Source organism: Capricornis sumatraensis, chromosome 3 (assembly GCF_032405125.1).
Source record: "Capricornis sumatraensis isolate serow.1 chromosome 3, serow.2, whole genome shotgun sequence".
NCBI lineage: Eukaryota > Metazoa > Chordata > Mammalia > Artiodactyla > Bovidae > Capricornis > Capricornis sumatraensis.
Window position 1 is genome coordinate 9344639 of NC_091071.1, and position 20271 is coordinate 9364909.

General features: G+C 39.5%; 1 protein-coding gene across 1 annotated transcript in view; it reads left to right on the top strand.

Annotated features, from left to right (window-relative positions):
• Positions 1-20271, top strand: part of GTF2I (general transcription factor IIi) — an 82400-nt gene that overhangs the window by 7459 nt on the left and 54670 nt on the right. Inside the window, exons 2-6 of the mRNA XM_068968176.1 lie at positions 11796-11899; positions 15036-15174; positions 17879-18013; positions 19669-19852; positions 20020-20048. Of these exons, the coding sequence (XP_068824277.1) occupies positions 11801-11899; positions 15036-15174; positions 17879-18013; positions 19669-19852; positions 20020-20048 (586 nt within the window). The 5' untranslated portion in view covers positions 11796-11800. The remainder of the gene's footprint in view (positions 1-11795; positions 11900-15035; positions 15175-17878; positions 18014-19668; positions 19853-20019; positions 20049-20271) is intronic.

The following is a 20271-nucleotide window of genomic DNA, read 5'->3' on the forward strand; positions in this document are numbered from 1 at the left end:
CCTAGTTTTTATTATTTTACTTATTTGACTGCATCATGAGGCCTGTGGGATCTGTTCCCTGAGCAGGGATCAAACTTGGACCTCTTGCTTGGAGTCTTTAACAACTGGACCACCAGGGAAGTCCCCTGGCTTTTTTATTTTTAAATATTTTATGTATTCATTTGGCTGCAAAGGGTTTTAGTTGCAGTGTGTGGGCTTAGTTGCCCCAAGGTATGAGGGATCTTAGTTTTCTGACTGGGGCTTGAACCCGTGTCCCCTGCATAGAAAGGCAGGTTCTTAACCACTGGACCATCCGAGAAGTACCCCCTGGCTTTTTAAAAAAGGAAAAAATTTGACTGTTTTTGTTAGCTATCTCAACAGTTTTTTGGAAATAGGGTGGAGAGGGTATAATGTTTTAAATATGAAAGTAAACACTTGGAGATCATTTCAAATCCTAACCTTTGCAATATATTTTGTTTTGTCTTGAGAGATTGCTTGATGTTTACTGATAACATTACAAACTTTATTTCGGCAGAAATAAGAATTTACACTAGTGCTAAAGAACCTGCCTGCCGATGAAGGAGACGAGATTTGAGTTCCATCCGTGGGTCGGGAAGATCCCCTAGAGGAGGAAATGGCTACCCACTCCAGTATTCTTACCTGGAAAATCCCATGGATAGAGGAGCCTGGCAGGCTACAGTCCATAGGGTCACAGAGTCGGACACAACCAAAGCAACTTAACACACCTTAAAATGTAAATGTAGCCTACTATAGAAACTTAAAAGCATTGACTTAAAAATGAGCCTTGATCCATCTTGAATTAACCAGTGTGTCATGAGTTCTGACTGTGCTGAGCTGGATGGAGGACCTGGCCCCAAACCGAAACATAGTACTGTTGAAACTAAAAGACCCTGATACACCATTTGATTGATACATAGTCTGTAGGCGAAGTTTTTTCTGACAATCTTTAAAGTTGTGTGCATGTTTATACTTTTGACATGAAATTCTAATCACTCCTTCCTTAAAATGCAAGAAGCAAAAAAAAAAAAATCCAATTTAATTTAGCTAATCGGGACAAATTCTAATCAGTAATCACAGTGTAACATCCTTCACTCTCCCAGTTCTGATACTCCACTTGTGACTGCAAAAGCAAAAAAGTTAGAACCCCTTTGAAGTCAGGCAAAAGTAGGAGGGATTTTACTTAGTGGCTATGTTTTAATTAATATGCATTAAATATTTTAAAAATTATTTTAATATTTAATTACTTTAAACAAAATAATTATAAGAAGAGCAAACAAACAAATTTCCCGCATACCCTTCATCCTGCAAGCCCGTTCATGTTTTGCCAAACACCCCTGTATGTAGCAAAAGGCCTAGTCTAGCAGCGCACTGAGTTCTCCGTCCAGGGATTGAACTGTGGCCTCGGCAATAAAAGCTCCGAGTCCTAACCACTGAACCACTAGGGAATCCCCAATATCACACTTTTCATCCAGTTGTCCCATCTCTATAATATACTTCACTGTAGAGCGGTTCCTCTGTCTTTGATGTTCATGCCCTTGACCTTTTTGAAGGTTACAGAGCAGTCATTTCATAACATGACTCTCAGCTCTGGTTTGTCCAGTGCATTTTGGACAGGAGCATCACAGTGTTTTTGGGTTTTGCTGGGTGGGCATGATGTTTATTTGTCCTGTGACTGGAGTTACTTTGAACACTTGGTTAAGATGGTGGATGATGTATGCTGTATTTTCCTTTGCCTAGTAAGTGTTTTGTGAGGCAGTACTTAGGGATAATGAAAATATCTCTTGTCTTTTTAGCATTGCGGAATGCTGGGAATTTTAAAAATTTAGGCTGAGAATTCTAAACTTTTTTAGGGGTGACATTTAGTGCTTGAACCTAAAAACCTCATGTAGAGGAGTTAACCTAAGTTCTTGAAAACAATGAAATTTAAATATTGTGGGTAGTGGATTTTGAAAAATGTTAAAAATTGGGTTATAGTGTACAGTGTATAGTGTAGTTTAAAAGAACTTGGGAATTAAGAACAGTCAGATATGGATGATACTCTAATAATATAATAATTCTGTGATTGTGGGCAATTTACTTTCTAAGTTATCAACTAGTCTTACGTTAGAAAAGGTCTGCTTTGTAAAATGTGTCTGGCAGCTGTCACAATAAACATGTCAAGATACTAAGTTAGCTTCTTGGGATCTTTCAGAAGTTAAACTAATGGAGTCAATGAATTACTATAAATACATTTTCTTTAGAAACTGCTCAGTGGACATAATTAGAACACATGGTTGGTGCATGCTCAGTCGTGTCTGACTCTTTGCGACCCCATGGACTGTAGCCCGCCAAGCTCCTCTGTCCATGGGCTTTCTCAGTCAAGGATACTGGAGAGGGTTGCCATTTCCTCCTCCAGGGGATCTCCTGGGCCAAGGGATAGAACCTGCATCGCCAAGTTGGTTCTTTACTGCTGAGCCAGCTGGGAAGGCCAGAACAAATGGTACTATGCTTAAAAAAATTTAAGATATTTTGGACTCAGAGGGAGAGGGAGAGGGTGGGATGATTTTGGAGAATGGCATTCTATCATGTATACTATCATGTAAGAATTGAATCGCCAGTCTATGTCTGACGCAGGATACAGCATGCTTGGGGCTGGTGCATGGGGATGACCCACAGAGATGTTATGGGAAGGGAGGTGAGAGGGGGGTTCATGTTTGGGAACACATGTAAGAATTAAAGATTTTAAAATTAAAAAAAAAATTTTTTTAAGATATTTATAAAATCTTTGTTCACAACCCACAGTGATTTCACTAAATCTATACTGACGTTTTAGGGATGAGTAAGTTTTCTCTCCTAAAAAAAACTTTAGCTTTTAGGATATTGTAGCTAGAACACAGAGCTATTAAATACAAGTTTCAGAGGTAGAAATTTTTAGGCAGACTAATAGATTGCCAGTATGTAATATTACATGATAACCTATACTAATTTTAGTGGAACTGAATCTTGTTTAGGATAAAATCAGCTGATTCAGCTATTAGGTCCTTGCCTTTTATTTTAGGTACCATCTAAAGAAAATATATAGTATCTTATATGATGAATTTTAGCTTTTTCTTATTTCTCTTGATTAAAAAAGATTACTTTCATAAAATCAGAATTTTATAAAAGCTTGAAATTCCATTTTACTGTTCTTAGAATTAAGTGATACTGAAAGTTATTTTACATTTCTGACTGAAGATGAGTGTAGTTAAGACTGTAATGATGCCTTTAGTCACAATTTTTTTGAAATCTGGCTTTCATGGCTGTTAGTAAAATTAAATGAATTGGTAAATTTGAGACTTAGCTAACCTTATAAACAAAAAATAACCTGAGACCAGATCTCAAATAATGGAGACAACTAACAAAGATGTGTGTGTGTGTGTTTAGTCACTCAGCTGTGTCTGACACTTTGTGACCCTGTGGATTATAGCCCGCCAGGCTCCTCTGTCCATGGAATTCTCCAGGCAAGAATACTGGAGTGGGGTGCATGCCTCCTCTAGGGGATCTTCCCGACCCAGGGATCGAACGCACTGCAGGCAGATTCTGAGCCACCAGGGAAGCCCAAGAATACTGGAGTGGGTAGCTTATCCCTTCTCCAGGGGAACCTTCCTGACCCAGGAAACAAACTGGGGTGTCTGCATTGCAGGCAGATCCTTCACCTGCTGAAGCTACCAAGCAACAACCAAAAAACCAAGGAAGAGATAGCTCATCATAAATGCTGGTACCGTGGAAGCAACCACAGCACAGGAAAGCCACGCTGCATTTTGTTGGAGTGCGGGGAGAAAAATTAAGTTTCGGTGGAAGATTTTCCTGGTTAATTAAAGTATTCCCCCCCCCCTTTTTTTTAAACTCTTAAGCCTGTTTTATTGCAGAACTGAATACCGTATTATCTGTCCTAAATACTGTCTGTAGCCTTCCATGGCCAATATCCTAGGGGTAAGTATGTTAATTGATTTTTAATGTTTTTTCAGTTTTAATTGATCCAGGTATCTGCGGTTTAGTAATTATGGCTCTAGAAATAAAACAGTGAGTTGGGAAACTTACTGGTTTTTGTAGTCGTAAAGTTTATTTCACCATGCTTCACTAAATGTACAGTGTGGCTCTTAGTTGCTTATAATAAGTAAAAATAACAGAACTTAAACTGACTATAGAAAACTGAAAATGAAATTTTTGAGACGAAAACGTTGAGCCTGGTGCCTGGCTGAGTGCAAACCCATTTCTTTCTAGCTGACCATGGATCTTGGTTTTGGGATTTTACTAAAATAAAGTGTTGCTTGAACGACTCATGGCTGTTTGTCATTGTTAATGGTGATGTGTGTGCCTGACCGTGCCTGTCGCAGAGTTTTGTGATGTCAAGTTACGCGTTCGGCTAGACGGTCGGTCTGCAAATCATTCATATTTATTTCTTTGAACAACATTCTTTGTTTTTTTCAGAAAGTGCTGTTGTATGTTCATATGTACCCTTCAGTGTCCCTCTGCTGCTAAGTCGCTTCAGTCGTGTCTGACTCTGTGTGACCCCATAGACGGCAGCCCATCAGGCTCCGCCGTCCCTGGGATTCTCCAGGCAAGAACACTGGAGTGGGTTGCCATTTCCTTCTCCAGTGCATGAAAGTGAAAAGCAAAAGTGAAGTCGCTCAGTTGTGTCCAACTCTTCTCGACCCCATGAGCTGCAGCCCATCAGGCTCCTCTGTCCATGGGATTTTCCAAGCAAGAGTACTGGAGTGGGCTGCCATTGCCTTCTCCTCTAGTGTTTGTCTTTTGGACAAAAAGGATATTATACTTTTGCTTCAGTTTGCTTCTAAGTGCCAGTTAATTTGCTGCCTTAGAAAGATTGCCTAGTAGTACAGTTCTAATCACCTTTTAACCTACCTTTCTTGGATTATTTTTGTGCATGAAAGTTAGAATTTGGAGATACAGTTCTAGTCCCTGGTTATAAAATTAGCTGTCTCTATGACTTTATCCAGACAGCTAATCTTGTTGGGTTGGGTTTCTCATTTCTAATATAATGGAACAAAGAGGTTGCACTGAAATACCTTGCATTTTCTTCTTGATCTAAGATTGTAAGCTTTAAGACTGAAATGGAAAAATGCTTGTTGAAAATAACTATAACATCACAAAAAAGAAATAAGACATAAATGTAATAAAAAAAAACGCAAGATCAGAGTTATGACCCCTTTCCCCCCACTGATTTAACAATCTGACCTGAAGCTTAATTTGAAGTAGTTGTTACTTAATTCTAAATCAACACAATCAGAAGTCTTAGAGTCTCGGTTTTTTCATTAGAGTGATGATGGCCTATGTCAAAATGTTATACAGCTCTGTTTGACTCTCTATAAAATCTCTTTATTATTGTGTTGCTCAGCATTAATGGCAAGGATCAATAAATTAAAATTGGAAGTGTGGTCAAATGAAAACACTTCCATGGGGGACTTTGCTGGTGGTCCAGTGGTTCAGACCCCATGCTTCCATTGCAAGGCCCGTGGGTTCCATCCCTGCCTGCTTGGGGAACTGAGATACTGCAGGCTGTGCGGAGCGAGTGGCCATAAATAAATAAGTAGCAGGCACACTGGTTACAGCAAAAACAAGCCATAAAAAACCCAAGCACTTACATGGAATTAATTATTGGCTAATTTTGAGGTAGAAGAGATCAGTACAGTGAGGACACAAACAAACCTAATCCCTGAAAGGGATCCAGCGAGAAACCCAAGAAGACTTTACAGGCTGGCCGGAGTCCCTTTTCAGAGACATAAAAGAAGGCGTTGCTTCTCTTAATAGCTGACAGGTTAAAACATAAAAAGATGAAACAGCAATAGGCCAATTAAGTTCAGTTTTGAAACTCATAAAGGAGAATTAAAATCAAATCAGGGAAACAAAAGATGAAGTTAACAAACATTTGGAGTTGAAGAAGTAAGGAAATTGAAAACACGGGAAAGAAGGTGGAACGGACTCTGGTAGCCATGATTTTTGTGTCTCTGAGCACTTCTATCAAGCCCTTTCTCTGATGACAGTGTCCTGCTTTGCCTTTCGAATAACTGCTTCCCTTCCCTTCCTATTCCATGCAGTTCCGGCTGGGCTGCCCATCACAGTGCATCCCAGGTAGTCTTGTTCTGACTAGCCAGCTAAGTGGGCTTGGGATGCAAATCGCCAGACCTGCTGTGCAGAAGGTAGCAGGAAGGTACAGGGATCACAGAATAGGTGTGTGGTCAGACTTTAAAGATACATGCATGGCTGTCTTCTTTGTCTTAGGAAAAAACTCATCTTCTTAAGGAGAAGTAAGGTCTGCTGGGAGGGAATAGAAGTCTAATGATGTCCCTTGTGTTCCTTGACTGGCTTTGTATGGAGTCAGTGCCACCTTTAGGCTGAATAAAACAAGAAAGTTTCCTTTGTTGACTTGTGGTGCTTTGAATTGGGTAACCTTGCAGTTTAATAATAGTTCTGGCTAATTCATAAATTATTCTTGAAGATAAAGACTATTGTAAATTAGGTATGGTTCCCAGAGTTGGTGGAACTACTAAGAATGCTCTAGAATTATAAAGAAAAACTTTTGTAAAACTACCAAAAAGTTGGTAGGAATTTTGAAGAGCTGTTATGAGAAAGCTAATATTAACGGGAGGATGGGGGACTTCCCAGGGGACCCAGTGGTTATCATGCCTCGCTTCCACTTCAGGCGGCAAGGGTGTGATCCCTGGTCGGGAAACTTAAGGCCCCAAAGCTGCACAGTGGGCCAAAAAAAATTCTTTTTTAAGGAAACTAATAGTATAAGTGGAAATCTCTTTTGCTCTGAGGGCGTCTGCCAGTTTCACCATATGAACTTGAGTTTTGAAAACCTTGTGGGTTGAAGAGGCTGAAACCAAAGCACAGAATCTGCACAAAATTCAGGGGTCAGAGTCACCATTCCCCTCCATAACTGGCGACCCCCGATTGAATAAGACTGATTAAGAAATAAGCCAGCTTGTATCCCTGTCTGTGGTCTGGGTTAACATCTAGGGGATCCGAGGAAGGTGAATCCTTGGATTATGGTGATCTCCCAGGCAGGTACTGTTCCCAGACACCAGGTCTCTTGTTTAAAACAAGGTTTTGATGTAAAACGACCAGCAGACAGTAAAAGACAGGAAGGTATACACGGGAACAAGGACCATACATTCGAAGGTATAACTATGAGAAACATCAGAAATACAACCGCAAAGACTTGAGATTTTGAATTATCCTAGACTATGAAACAACTCCCACTACTGTGTTTAAAGAAATATGTCAAGCTTGAAAATCTTTGGGGTGAAGAAAATTTTAAATGTGACATAGCAGCGAACAAATTGTATAAATGAAAATTATAAACAAAGTAAAAATCCTGATGGGTAGTTTTAACAGAATCTATACAAGTGAAGGAAAAAATGAGTGAAATGGAAGGTAAGTCAGATGACCAGAGTTTAGTTCAGGGAGGATAAATGAGAAACATACAGAAGAGAGTAAGAGATTTAAGGATTAACATACAGTTAATCTGAGCTTCAGTGTGGGATAGGAGACAGAAAATGGGACAGAACCAATACCTGAGGAAAGTGTGTGTGTGTGTTCTATCCGACTCTGCAACCCCATGGACTGTAGCCCGCCAGGCTCTTCTGTCCATGGGATTCTGCAGGCAAGAATACTGGAATGGGTTGCCATTTCCTTCTCCAAGAGGTCTTCCCAACCCTGGGTTTGAACGCGGGTCTCCTGTACTGCAGGAGGTGTTTACCATCTGAGCCACCAGGGACGCCCTGAGGAAATAATAGCAGAGGATTTGCCACAACCAAAGGATGACAGTCCTTAGTCAAGATGCCCAGTGAATGATAAACATACTGAATAAAAGGAAATCTAAACTCTGCACACTACTCACATTCTGAATTGTTTCAGTGCATTTTTTCTTCTCTGTGTTTAAAAAGATTAAAAGCCATCCGCCATTTTTGTATTTATTCTTACGTGGAGGACACAGTCGTTTTGGTCATTTCCCTTTTTGTTCCAGAGAACTTGCTGTCCCATTTTAGTTACTTGAAATTATTTTGTTTCATAGTCTCTTTATTTGGGAGCCTTCTGAGTTTTTATATGACTGATCACATCCTGGGGATTTTTCGTTGTTGCTCATTTCTAGACACACGAGACAGACACAGACACACAAGAGAGACACACAAACACAGCCTCCCTGTTTAACACACAGCCACACACATCCCTGTTTAAATTAAACCAGAAAAAGAGTGCCTGTTTCCTTTCTGTGAGGTGCTATACCCTTCAAAGTTCTTTTTTTCCTAGGCTCCCCGGATACTTTGTTTTGCTCTTACCGTTCCTCTTTCCCAGGGTTGTTGTGAATATGTAAAAGATGACTAATAAAACATGACAGCTATGTTTAATAAATGTTTATTTCTTTTTGGTCTGTCTTGCTCTTATTTTAAACTGACTGTATAGGGTGAGAGGTGAAAAGACCCTTCCTAGGAGGTGAGTGGTTGGGTGTCTCTGATCAGAGAGGAGGCGGCCGAGGGCAGCCCACCGGGGTCTCGGAGCTGGTTGGTGGTCTGGGGCGCCCCCAGCCTGGCTTTCCTGCTCCTGGCTCTGAGAGGGCCCGCCCGTCAGGCCTCGTGCTCTGGAAGCTCATGTCACCACCCCGCCTGGTGTGTGGTCACCGCTAATGCGGCGCGGCGATGACAGTTTCTTCCTGGCAAAGGCCGGAGGAGCGGACGCAGTCACGGGGTAGGGGTGCAGGGAATGTCCCACCCGCTGTGTTGGTAAGGGCGCTCAGAGAAGTGATCCAGATGCAGCCACTTCTAGAGAGCAGAAAGCCCCAGACAGAATCGGCCTTCCCCATGGAGCCCAACTGGACTCCGCCGCCTCCAGGGCTCTTCCCGTCAGAGTACTGAGATGGCCCCGGGAAGTTCTGAGAATGGAGCGGGAGCGCTCGCCTCCTGTGGCTTCCCACAGGCTGTTAGGATGGCGTCCTTCTCAGTTCTTAAACTTTGAATGTGATGGATATCATAGCATATCTGTGGCAATTGAAGGTGAGAGGTGGAAGCCCCAATAGGCAGGAAATTGTTCTAATGTTATATTCTGGCTCTGAGGATGACTATATGACCTTGAGAAATTATTGCATTTGTAACATGAGAACACGTCTTTTTTCTCTTGCTAGAGAATTAAAGGAAAAGTGAGATTATTAACATGCTATGAACTTTCAGAAATAATGATAGTATTAATATATTCTAAATGAAAGTGATTATAGAAAAACAGTATGCCTTATCCATTTTGATTTAAGTAAATTTACATATAACTTAGGGCTTCCCAGGTGGCACAGTGGTAAAGAATCCACCTGCCAATACAGGAGACACGAGAGACTCATGTTTGATCCCTGGGTCAGGAAGATCCTCTAGAGAAGGAAATGGCAACCCACTCCAGAATTCTTGCCTGGAAACTTCCACGGAAAGAGGAGCCAGGTGGGCTACAGTCCATGGGGTCACACAGAGTCAGATGCATCTTAGCAACTGAATAACAACAATAGTTAAGAAATACCCAGGTGTCTTTAGTAAATTAATTTATATATATGTACTTGTTCTATAGAATTATTGTTGGTCCTTAATTTTTCAGTTATCCTCTCATTAATTTCATTTCATTATTTGGTGTCTTGCTAAAACCTAGAATTAACTGAATTGAAAAGGGATAGTTTTTAATAGGCATCTAATTTGCATGCTATTTATAGGAAAGCAGTTCTTTTAGTATTATAATTTTTTAAAATTTGCTTTAGATTTTGGCTTTTTAGAATGTCTTTATATGATATGTTTGCCTTTTAAATTTTTTATTATATTAATATATAAAATTTAACATTTTAATGATTTAAACTTCCCCTGGCATTAGGTACATTCACAGTGTTGTGGGACCACCATCACTGTCTGTCTCCAAACTTAGACTCTGTATGCATTGACTAATAACTTCTCAGTGGTCCCTTTTGCTAGTCCCTGGGAACTAGCATTCTACTTCCTGTCTCTTAGTCTGATAGGTAGTCTCTTTTGAGTGGATCACACATTTGTCCGTTTGTGTCTGGATTATTTCACTTAGAGTAATAATATTTTTAAGGTTCATCTCTATTGCAGCATGTATCAGGACTCCATGCCTTTTTAAGGCTGAGCTACATTCCATTTTATGGATGTATGATGTTTTGTTTGTTCATTCGTCTGACGGTGGACCCTTGGGGTTCCAGCTTTTGGATCTTGTGAATAATGCTGCTGTGAACGTGAGTGTGCAAATATCTGTTCACATCCCTGCTTTCAGTTCTCTTGAGTATATACCCAGAAGTGGAATTGCTGCATCACGGTAATTCTGGGTAATTTTTTAGAGGAATACCAAACTGTTTTCCACAATGGATGCACCATTTTACACTCCTGATAGCACAGGGGTTCCTGTTTCTCCACATGCTTGCCAGCACTTCCTATTGAATGGTTTATGTGTTGCATTTTTATAGTGCTTGGAATTCAGCTGAGCCTCTTTGCTGGTACTGAAGTTTTCTAGAGCAAAAGTGTTATAAAGGAATCATAGATGTTACTTGTCCTGCAGCCTGTTTCCTTCTTAGTGAAAAGTGAAAGTGAAGTCGCTCAGTCGTGTCCGATTCTTTGGGACCCCGTGAGCTGTAGCCCACCAGGCTCCTCCGCCCATGGGATTCTCTAGGCAAGAATACTGGAGTGGGTTGCCATTTCCTTCTCCAGGGGATCTTCCTGACCCAGGGATTGAACCCAGGTCTCCCGCATTGCAGGCAGGCGCTTTAACCTCTGAGCCACCAGGGAAGCACCAAAGAAAGAAATCCTGTGCCCCACCCTGTCTGCTTCATCCACTTTTCTGTAATCAGGGCCCTCAGGAGAAAGGGAGGTGGTGTGTGTTGAACTGTGATATAAACTTCGTGGATTGTGAAGTGCACTACCTCTTTCTGTCATTGGGAAACATTTTAACTAGTTCTGGATGACATCTAAATTTATTTTGGAAGGTAATGAAGTGAAGTGAAGTGAAGTCGCTCAGTCATGTCCGACTCTTAGTGACCCCATGGACTGTAGCCTACCAGGCTCCTCAGGCCATGGGATTTTCCAGGCAAGAGTCCTGGAGGGGGTTGTCATTTCCTTCTCCAGGGGATCTTCCCGACCCAGGGATCGAACCCGGGTCTCCCACATTGTAGGCAGATGCTTTACCATCTGAGCTACCAGGGAAGCCCATTTGGAAGGTGATGCTGACCTAATTTTATGGAAATAAAACTAGATGGAAAATTAGGGGATAGGTTCTGTATCTTATAGGATAATAGCAGTTTGGGGCAAATAGAATACTTTTTTAAATAAATAAATTTTATTTATTTATTTTTGGCTGCATCTTGTGGCATGCAGAATCTTAATTCCCCAAGCAGGAATGAAACCCACACCCCCTGCGTTGGAAGATGGGCTCTTAGCTACTAGACCAGCAGGCAAGTCCCTAGAATACTTGGTTTTTGAGTCTCCTACTTTTTCTCTATAGCAAGAAAACTGTGGCTCAGATGGTAAAGCATCTGCCTACAGTGCGAGAGACCCAGGTTCAATCCCTGGATCAGGAAGATCCTCTAGATCTTGCCTGGAAAATGCCATGGATGGAGGAGCCTGGTAGGCTACAGTCCATAGGGTCCCAAGGAGTCAGACATGACTTCTCATTCTCGTTGGTTCTTAGGCAACTCATGGAGGACCCTTCCAGCTCTAGACATATGTTGAGCAGGACACTGAGTTTCTAGCGCTCACTTCCTTAATGCTTCTCTTTCCTAGGGATCATGGCCCAAGTAGCAGTGTCTACCCTGCCTGTCGAAGACGAGGAGTCCTCGGAGAGCAGGATGGTGGTGACGTTCCTCATGTCTGCTCTTGAGTCCATGGTGAGATGGCTCTGCAGTTGTGTAAAGTTTCCAGTTGGGTAACACTGGGCTTGTGAAAATGCGATTGATTGGTTTTTGGAAAACATACACTCTGTCTTTTTTTTTTTTTTTTTAAATTTTTTATTTTTTTTCACTGTCTTTTTTTTCTTTTGTTTAGTATATACAGATTTTTTGCTTGAATAATATTTAATGGGATTTAAGCTTTTCAAATAAAATATTATTGCATACCATGTTTCAGAATGTTCTTAACTTACCTGAATGTGTAATTTTTTACATTTCACTTTTCTACCTCCTAATATCTTAGGCAATCCCTTGTTTTGCAAGCCTTAACTTTGAATTTGAGTGTGATATTTGAAGTTAGTCTGAGTGAGTTTATATATTGTAGTGTGTTGCTGGTGTCTTACCGTATCGGTGTAAAGAACATTACCACAATTTGGGGCCTTAGGAACATATTCACTATTTTACATCTATTCTTTATTATATTGTACTTTGCATTAACAATTTTCTGAATTTGGTGGCCTTTACCAAATCTGTAGTGTAACTTTATTTAAAAAAAAAAACTTATTTATACATAATTGCAAAATAATTAAGTATTTTGTTGCATTTCTATATTACTATCATAGTACTGTAGTTTGCTTATCATGTTTTTATGAATATGTATAAGTTCATAGATTTAAAAACTATCCGACTCAGGTATTTTCTGACACAGTGAAATTATATATTCTAGGCAGGAGGAGGCAGTGTATTTACTGTCTTTAAGTATTATATATATATAGTATAATACATACATATATATATATAGCAGAATACGAGTGGAATCTCTTATTTTTCCATTAGGGCATTTTTCCCCCTTCTTTCTACTACATAGGAATTAAAAAAATTATCTCCTTCAAGAAAGCAATTTTAGAGTGGTTAGTGACCATATGTACTATTTCTCTCTGAATGTCACTTATTTCTCTCTTTTGGTCTTAAAATCAGTCAGCATTTGTGGCTGTCATGTTAAATAATTTAGAGATTAAATCTACTCTGTTGATATTAAGTCATTTTCTTTAATACTAAACTTTACGTAGGATGACATAGTGTTGCACAGAACCCATTCTCTTCCTCAGACTGTCTTCATAGTTTCCTCGCTTTTGGCAGTGTTTATTTCCTCCTCACCAGGAGTGAAGGTCTCTCCTCTTCCCAGTTGTGTACTGTGAAGTGTGGTAGGATATAGGTTGGCTTCATCCCTCTTCCTTTGGCCCATAGGTTTCTTTGATCTAAATTCTTAGACAGTACGTGAATCTTGCTTTGCTGTTTCATAAACGCTGCGTTTGGTGACAGGGTTGTCCAACTAAGAATGGATAGTGAAGCAAGAATTCACCCTCATTTATCACAAGGTACGTAAATAATAGTTCCTTATAGGTGAGCAGCCAGGGTCCATCTCACAGAAATGTAATATAACACAGCCTCAGTACAGCAGTGTTCGTTATGCTGAGAAGATTGTTGGCTCACCTCAAGGTCACAGTTTCTCTGCTGTGGCTTTATCACAGCTCAGAAACTTTTTGATCATGAAAGTAGGTATAAAATGATTTATTCCAGATACCATTTTAAAGCGATAGTATGCAAGTAATTCCCATTTAAGAAATTAGAGGGTGGTAATTTCAAAAACAACCAGAGGAAGCTATAGTTTTCAACAAGTGATACTGAGAACATAGGCTATTTGGCGGAAGAAAGTCTTTATCGTATGTTAAGTTAAATTCTAGATGAGTAAAAATTTAACGATAGTCATATTAAGATTAAAAAACCAGGAGAAAATATATGTAAATTTGTATTTAATTCCATAAACAACTTTTCTATGCCTTATAGAGAAACACTAATATAGCATGAAAGATAAGCTGATTTACAGAAAACTGTCTAAAGTTCCATATTCTTTAATCCTCTTTGATTTTTATGCTACTCATTGGATTATTGGGTTTTTTTTTGTTTTGTGTTTGTTTTTTTTGCCATGCCTTGTGGCTTGTGGGATAAGTCCCCAGCCAGGAATTGAACTTGGGCCCCAGCAGTGAGAGCACGGAGCCTTAACCACTGGCCCGCCAGGGAATTCCCTGGATTATTGATTATAATAAAGTATAATAATGGTTTATACTTTTAAAAATGGTTCTGGGAAAGTTGCACAGTAATTTTTGCTGGGATACTGAGAGTTAGCCCTTCTAGAAGTACAGATGGGAGTGTCAACTGAAGACCCTTCTTAGAAAGCAATTTTCAGTAGGTTTTGAGGACCTTAAAAGTTTTTACTTTGAGAGTTTTTGGACTGTGGTTTCATGTCTCTGACTGTCTTTTAAGAAAGTCAGTCAAGGTACACATAACTATTTTGTTCCCAGATGATTTTTTCAGTGTTGTGTTTCAGAGTGATAATTTGAATCAGCAACATCTTCTATAAAGATTGCACTAAATGAATTATTGTTGATCCACAAAATGGAAGGCTGTGTACTCTTTAGTAAAGATTTTAAAGAATATTTAGTCTCTTAGGAATGTACTCAGTAGAAGTGTACCTTTCTGAGTGGGTTTCCAGTGGTGTATACATATGGAGATACTTGTGGAGGGGGGCATTTGTGTTGGAAGTTGTAGTGTGGCTCTTGGGCCCCTATCCCCTGCAGGACTGCTGGCCTCTCTGTGTCAGGGGCTCCCTTGCCCAGGGTCTCCCCTGCCTTGGGGGAGGCCGGAACCTGCTCCCGAGTGCCTGCAGTGCCTCCGCAGCAGCTGTCGGTTCTTGCTCTGCAGAACCCGGCTGCCCCTCACCTCACAAGGTTGCTGTCACTGGGAGTGCTCACCAACCAGCCTGTGTGCACATCTGAGTCTGTCTCTTGGGTTTTTGACCTATAATAGGTTACAAAGGATTTCTGCCCTTTTTTCATAAAAATTCTGTGAATCCTTAAAAATCAAGGTTATAAACAATTTAGAAATAACGGTCTCTTTAAAAAAATGGGAACTCTCTTCTAGATAGGATAACTTAAGGCCAGAAACTAGAAACTTTACCTTTTTCTAGATGAGGCATTAAGGCTGGTCATGTGATAAGATTTTTTTATTCATCCAGCTGAAAGAGTGCTTTTAAACGTCTGTGTGTAACATAAGATTTTCTATTTGTGTATTTTAGTGTAAAGAACTGGCCAAGTCCAAGGCGGAAGTGGCGTGCATTGCAGTGTATGAAACAGATGTGTTTGTTGTTGGAACCGAGAGAGGACGTGCTTTTGTCAACACTAGAAAGGACTTTCAGAAAGATTTTGTAAAATACTGTAAGTATTGTTTTTTTGTCTTCTATATTCCATAAATGTTTATATTTATGGAGAACTCATTATTTTCGCTTCTAAAGGTGAATGAGATTTATACCCAAAAAAGACTTTTCTGGAGTCCGTGGTGACATTTCAGAATGCTCAAAGGAAATCACTGACATGGTAACATATAAGGGGAAATACTGAAGAGCTTAAGAAAACTCGCCGCTCTTTATTGTACTGCGCTCCTTGCTTGACTCTGGCTTAGTGAAACACCTTAGAAGGTAGAGAAATGTCAGAGTGATTAAAATTTCTTAATTCAGATAAGAAAGTCTTGTCCCTGATAGATGTTAGATGTATTGGGGGAAAAAAGTTCACCTCTGCATTAAGTTTGGGTGAGCATGAAGAAAGTTCCACAGGTCTTCCTGACCCCTCATTGGAGTCATCTTATCCTCTGTTCTCAGTGAGGTTTGTGATCCTCCAGTCAGAAGCTCATCCAGGTAATGTGTTTGTTTGATATTGGAACAAATGCATTAGAGAAATTTACTGTAGGGTGTTAAAACCTAGACCCTCCCACAGTATGACAGTGTTCATATCTGTGTCTAACCTAACACTGTCCATAGCTTTTGTCTTTAAGATCCAAACTTAAGTTTCCATTATCAAGTCAGATCCAATTCGTGATACATTAAGGCAGATAATAGGTGAATAAAAGTTCATTCTTAAGTCATTAATTTCAATTCTCAATTGTGTTTTTTAAAAAACGTCTCTCCCCTCCACTGTATCTGCCTCCCCTCCCCATTATCTTTTAAGCTTCATGGTAGTAATCTATTTAAATTTTTTCCCTCATTATTTCTTACCATTTTGAGAATTTTTAAGACTTTGGTTATGTTTGTCTATTTGAATTTGTACTAATAATGTTGCTTTGATTATGTGTGTGTCAGTTGCCGTCTGTCCCATGAATACTGTAATCCCACTGGCAGCTGTATGTACATCCCTATTCCCTGTATGCTTTGCTAATGGGCTTCTTCAGTGGTTAGAACTAAGCATTAGGGGAATTGTCCTCAGTTGCAATTATAGTCCCTGCCTGTTAGTGTTCATACTTTTTTTTATTACCAAAATGTTGATGCCACAGAGAATAATCTTCTGGTATGTAATGCTTAAGTACCTGATACTCGTTTCCTATGAATTGTTCTGCAGATAAGATCAATTGTCTTCCGAAACCAAATCAATGGGTTTATGAGTCAGTTTAGAAATGCTTAGAGTTCTAAGCTCTTTTCCAGGGTTTTGAAAGACAGTATCCTATGGAAATAAAATGAGGTGAATCACTTAGGTAATTAAAATTTTTCTAATAAAAAGTAAGGAGAACGCATCATTTGTTTTAGTGCAGATATTTTAACCTGACACCTAAAACATCATTCAATATATATAATCAATATGAAGATTATTCTTTTGTACACCTGTGCAAATCCTTTATTAAAGCAACATCCAAAATACAGGATGGCTCATATGGTTTTTTTTTTTTTGCCTCTATATCAACTTACATATTAATCATTTGTTTATACTTTTAAATTATTTTTAAAAGGTGACCATTTATAGCTCGCAAATCAACAGTGACATTTCTACCCAGATATATTTTTCCATCTTATTTCCTGGTTTTAACAAGGGACATCCAGAACCAGGGCCACAGCACATCAAACTTAAGTGTCAGCACCTTCTGTGAGCAGCACTAGGTCATTTGAGAGATACACTGAAGGTTTACATTTTTCACTAAATACAAATAATTGATGCCAGGATATTCTTAGACCTATTTGCTTTCTGTGTTTACATTCTCTGTGAGCTTCAATTTTGATGGTGGCATTTTGAGAATTAAACCCCTTACAAATGAAATCTCTAAAAAAAAATCTCAATTAAAGGTCATTATCACCATCATATGTTATTTTCTTGTATAACAGACACTCAGTCCTTCAGAAAGCATACTAAGCAATTCTGTTTTATTTGATTTTTTTCCCCCACCACTGATTTGTTTAATCCAAATCTTGTTAATCACTGTAGAAACCTTGTAAGTCATTAGGAAGATGAACTTTGTTATCTCCTAGACGATTTTAAAATGAATAGGTGGTGGTTTAGTTGCTAAATTGAGTCTGACTCTTCGCAATCCCATGGACTGTAGCTTGCCAGGCTCCTCTCTCCATGGGATTTCCCAGACAAGAATACTGGAGTGGGTTGCCATTTCCTTCTTCAAAAAAATTATTAATGGGGTATTTTGCATACAATTTTTGGCACTAAATCTTTGAAATCCAGGCTATATTGTAAATGTACAACATGTCTTAATTTGGACTGTGCACATTTCAAGTGCTAAGTAGCCATACGTCAAGTGTCTATAGAAGCTTTTGTGTTAGACTTGGCAACAAGAATGATTTTGTGGCGATAATCTTCCCATATTAAATTTGTAGTTACTCTAAGGTATCTTTTCATTTTAAAATTACTAGTACCTACTTTTTACTTGGCAGAATTGTCACCTATAGCTGCTTTTGTTTCCCAGATGATCTGTGTTTCTTATAATTTCCATTCAAGTCATTTGTCTTTTAGGTTCTTATTTTTAAAGTTCTTCCTCTTCTCTTTGCTTTGTGTCAAATCATAAGTGTTAGCTTTTAGAAAAAATATTCTTAGCAAAAATCAGATATTAAGATAATGGATATGGACCTTTTATAGCATTACTATTTTACAGGTGTTGAAGAAGAAGAAAAGGCTGCAGAGATGCATAAAATGAAATCTACAGCCCAGGCGAATCGGATGAGTGTCGATGCTGTGGAGATTGAAACACTCAGAAAAACAGTTGAGGACTATTTCTGCTTTTGCTACGGTAGGGTTATACACTTGAATTGTCTAAAAAAATATGTTATATAGTTGACTTTTCTAAAAGGCAGATTAAGTAATTGACTTAACAATCACGTAACACACTTTCACAATTGAATGAGTTGATTCCCAGATATTGCGTTAACATTATGAATGACCTTTCTTTAGCTGTTAGAGTTGTTTTTTTTTGTTTTGTTTTTTAATGTAGTTTTAGGTTCACAGCAAAATTAAAGAGGAGGGTGCAGAGATTCCCTGTCTACCCCTTGCCTCTTCTACAAATGCTTAACTTCACCACTGTCCGCATCCCCCACCAGAGAACCTGCAGTGACACAGCATAATGACCTGAAGAGTCCTGTTTATTTTTGACGAGTGTGCTGATCTCAACAAGTCCCTGGGAAAAAAGCACCTTTCGTTAGTCTAGTTATGCAGTAAACAGAGGGGAGGATAAAGGGTACACTGTGCAGTTGTAGGTAAAACTCAACTCTGGGGACCGGAGTTTCCAGCATGTGTGGGCCTGCTTGTCTGATACCCACAGCCAGCCGAGGATACGTTCGCTTGTGAATGTAGGGTGTGTTTATCTAGTAAGTTTTCAACGAGAATATTAGCCCGAAATTGCTTGGTGTTTTATGGTAACAGTAGGATTTGTCAGGGTTCCATGTGCTGAGGCTGAATTGTATATGAAAAGATTGTATTATACCACAGTGGGCCATTGCACCTTGCCTTTTGTGTGAATTTTATGTGTGTATTTTATCAATATATACTTTCCATTTTGGCTTTTTGAATTCGTTTCAGGTTTAGACCACTGCTAACATAGGAATAGGGCTCTCTAGTATTAGAGAGTAGTTTTGAAATCAAATACTGGTGATTGCAGCCATGAAATTAAAAGACGCTTACTCCTTGGAAGGAAAGTTATGACCAACCTAGATAGCATATTCAAAAGCAGAGCCATTACTTTGCCAACAAAGGTCTGTCTAGTCAAGGCTATGGTTTTTCCAGTAGTCATGTATGGATATAAGAGTTGGACTGTGAAGAAAGCTGAGTGCCGAAGAATTAATGCTTTTGAACTGTGGTGTTGGAGAAGACTCTTGGATTGCAAGGAGATCCAACCAGTCCATTCTAAAGGAGATCAGTCCTGGGTGTTCTTTGGAAGGAATGATGCTAAAGCTGAAACTCCAGTACTTTGGCCACCTCATGCGAAGAGTTGACTCACTGGAAAAGACTGTGATGCTGGGAGGGATTGGGGGCATGAGGAGGAGGGGACGACAGAGGATGAGATGGCTGGATGGCATCACGGACTCGATGGACGTGAGTCTGAGTGAACTCCGGGAGTTGATGATGGACAGGGAGGCCTGGCGCACTGCAATTCATGGGGTCGCAGAGTCGGACACGACTGAGCGACTGAACTGAACTGAAAAGCATGAATGCGGGGGAGTTCCCTGGTGGCCTAGTGGTTAGGGTTTTGGGTTTTTCACTGATGTGGCCTGGATTCAGTCCCTGATTGGGAAACTGAGATTCTGCAAGCAACATGGCAAAAAAAAAAAAACCCCAAAAACCTACTAATGCCATTTTTTGAACCGTGATAACTGATCATGGTTAAGTTTTTCAAATTTTACCATTTAATGATGACTGTCTTTCTGCCTTTTCCCTATCTCTTAACCTCAGGGAAAGCTTTAGGCAAGTCAACAGTGGTGCCTGTTCCATATGAAAAGATGCTCCGAGATCAGTCGGCCGTGGTGGTGCAGGGGCTTCCAGAAGGAGTAGCTTTCAAACACCCTGAAAACTATGATCTTGCAACCCTGAAGTGGATTTTGGAGAACAAAGCAGGGATTTCATTTATCATTAAAAGGTGAAGTACTTTCTCCCTTGCCCTCAATAGCTTTTTCAAATAAAGTTGAATAATTCTTCACCTTAAGTTATTGTTTTTATGATTGTTTACTATAGAAGCCATTTAAATTTATGCTTTTTGATAACTTTTTGTGTTTACATGTAATATTTTGTTCTGTTTTACTGCAGACCTTTCCTAGAGCCAAAGAAGCACCTAGGTAAGTGATTGCTTTGCTTACATTATAACAGACCAATTACTAAACCTGTTGTGTCAAAAATTTAATACATTGTAATGATGTCTCCTTTATTTTCTTTGCGAATATGAGGTAAGACATTTTGGAGTGGAGTGGTACAATGTTTATATAAACCAGTGAAAAGTATTGAGCTGAAAAACCGGAGACTTATTGTTTTCAGCTCGGCCGCTTGCTTGAGATGTATTCA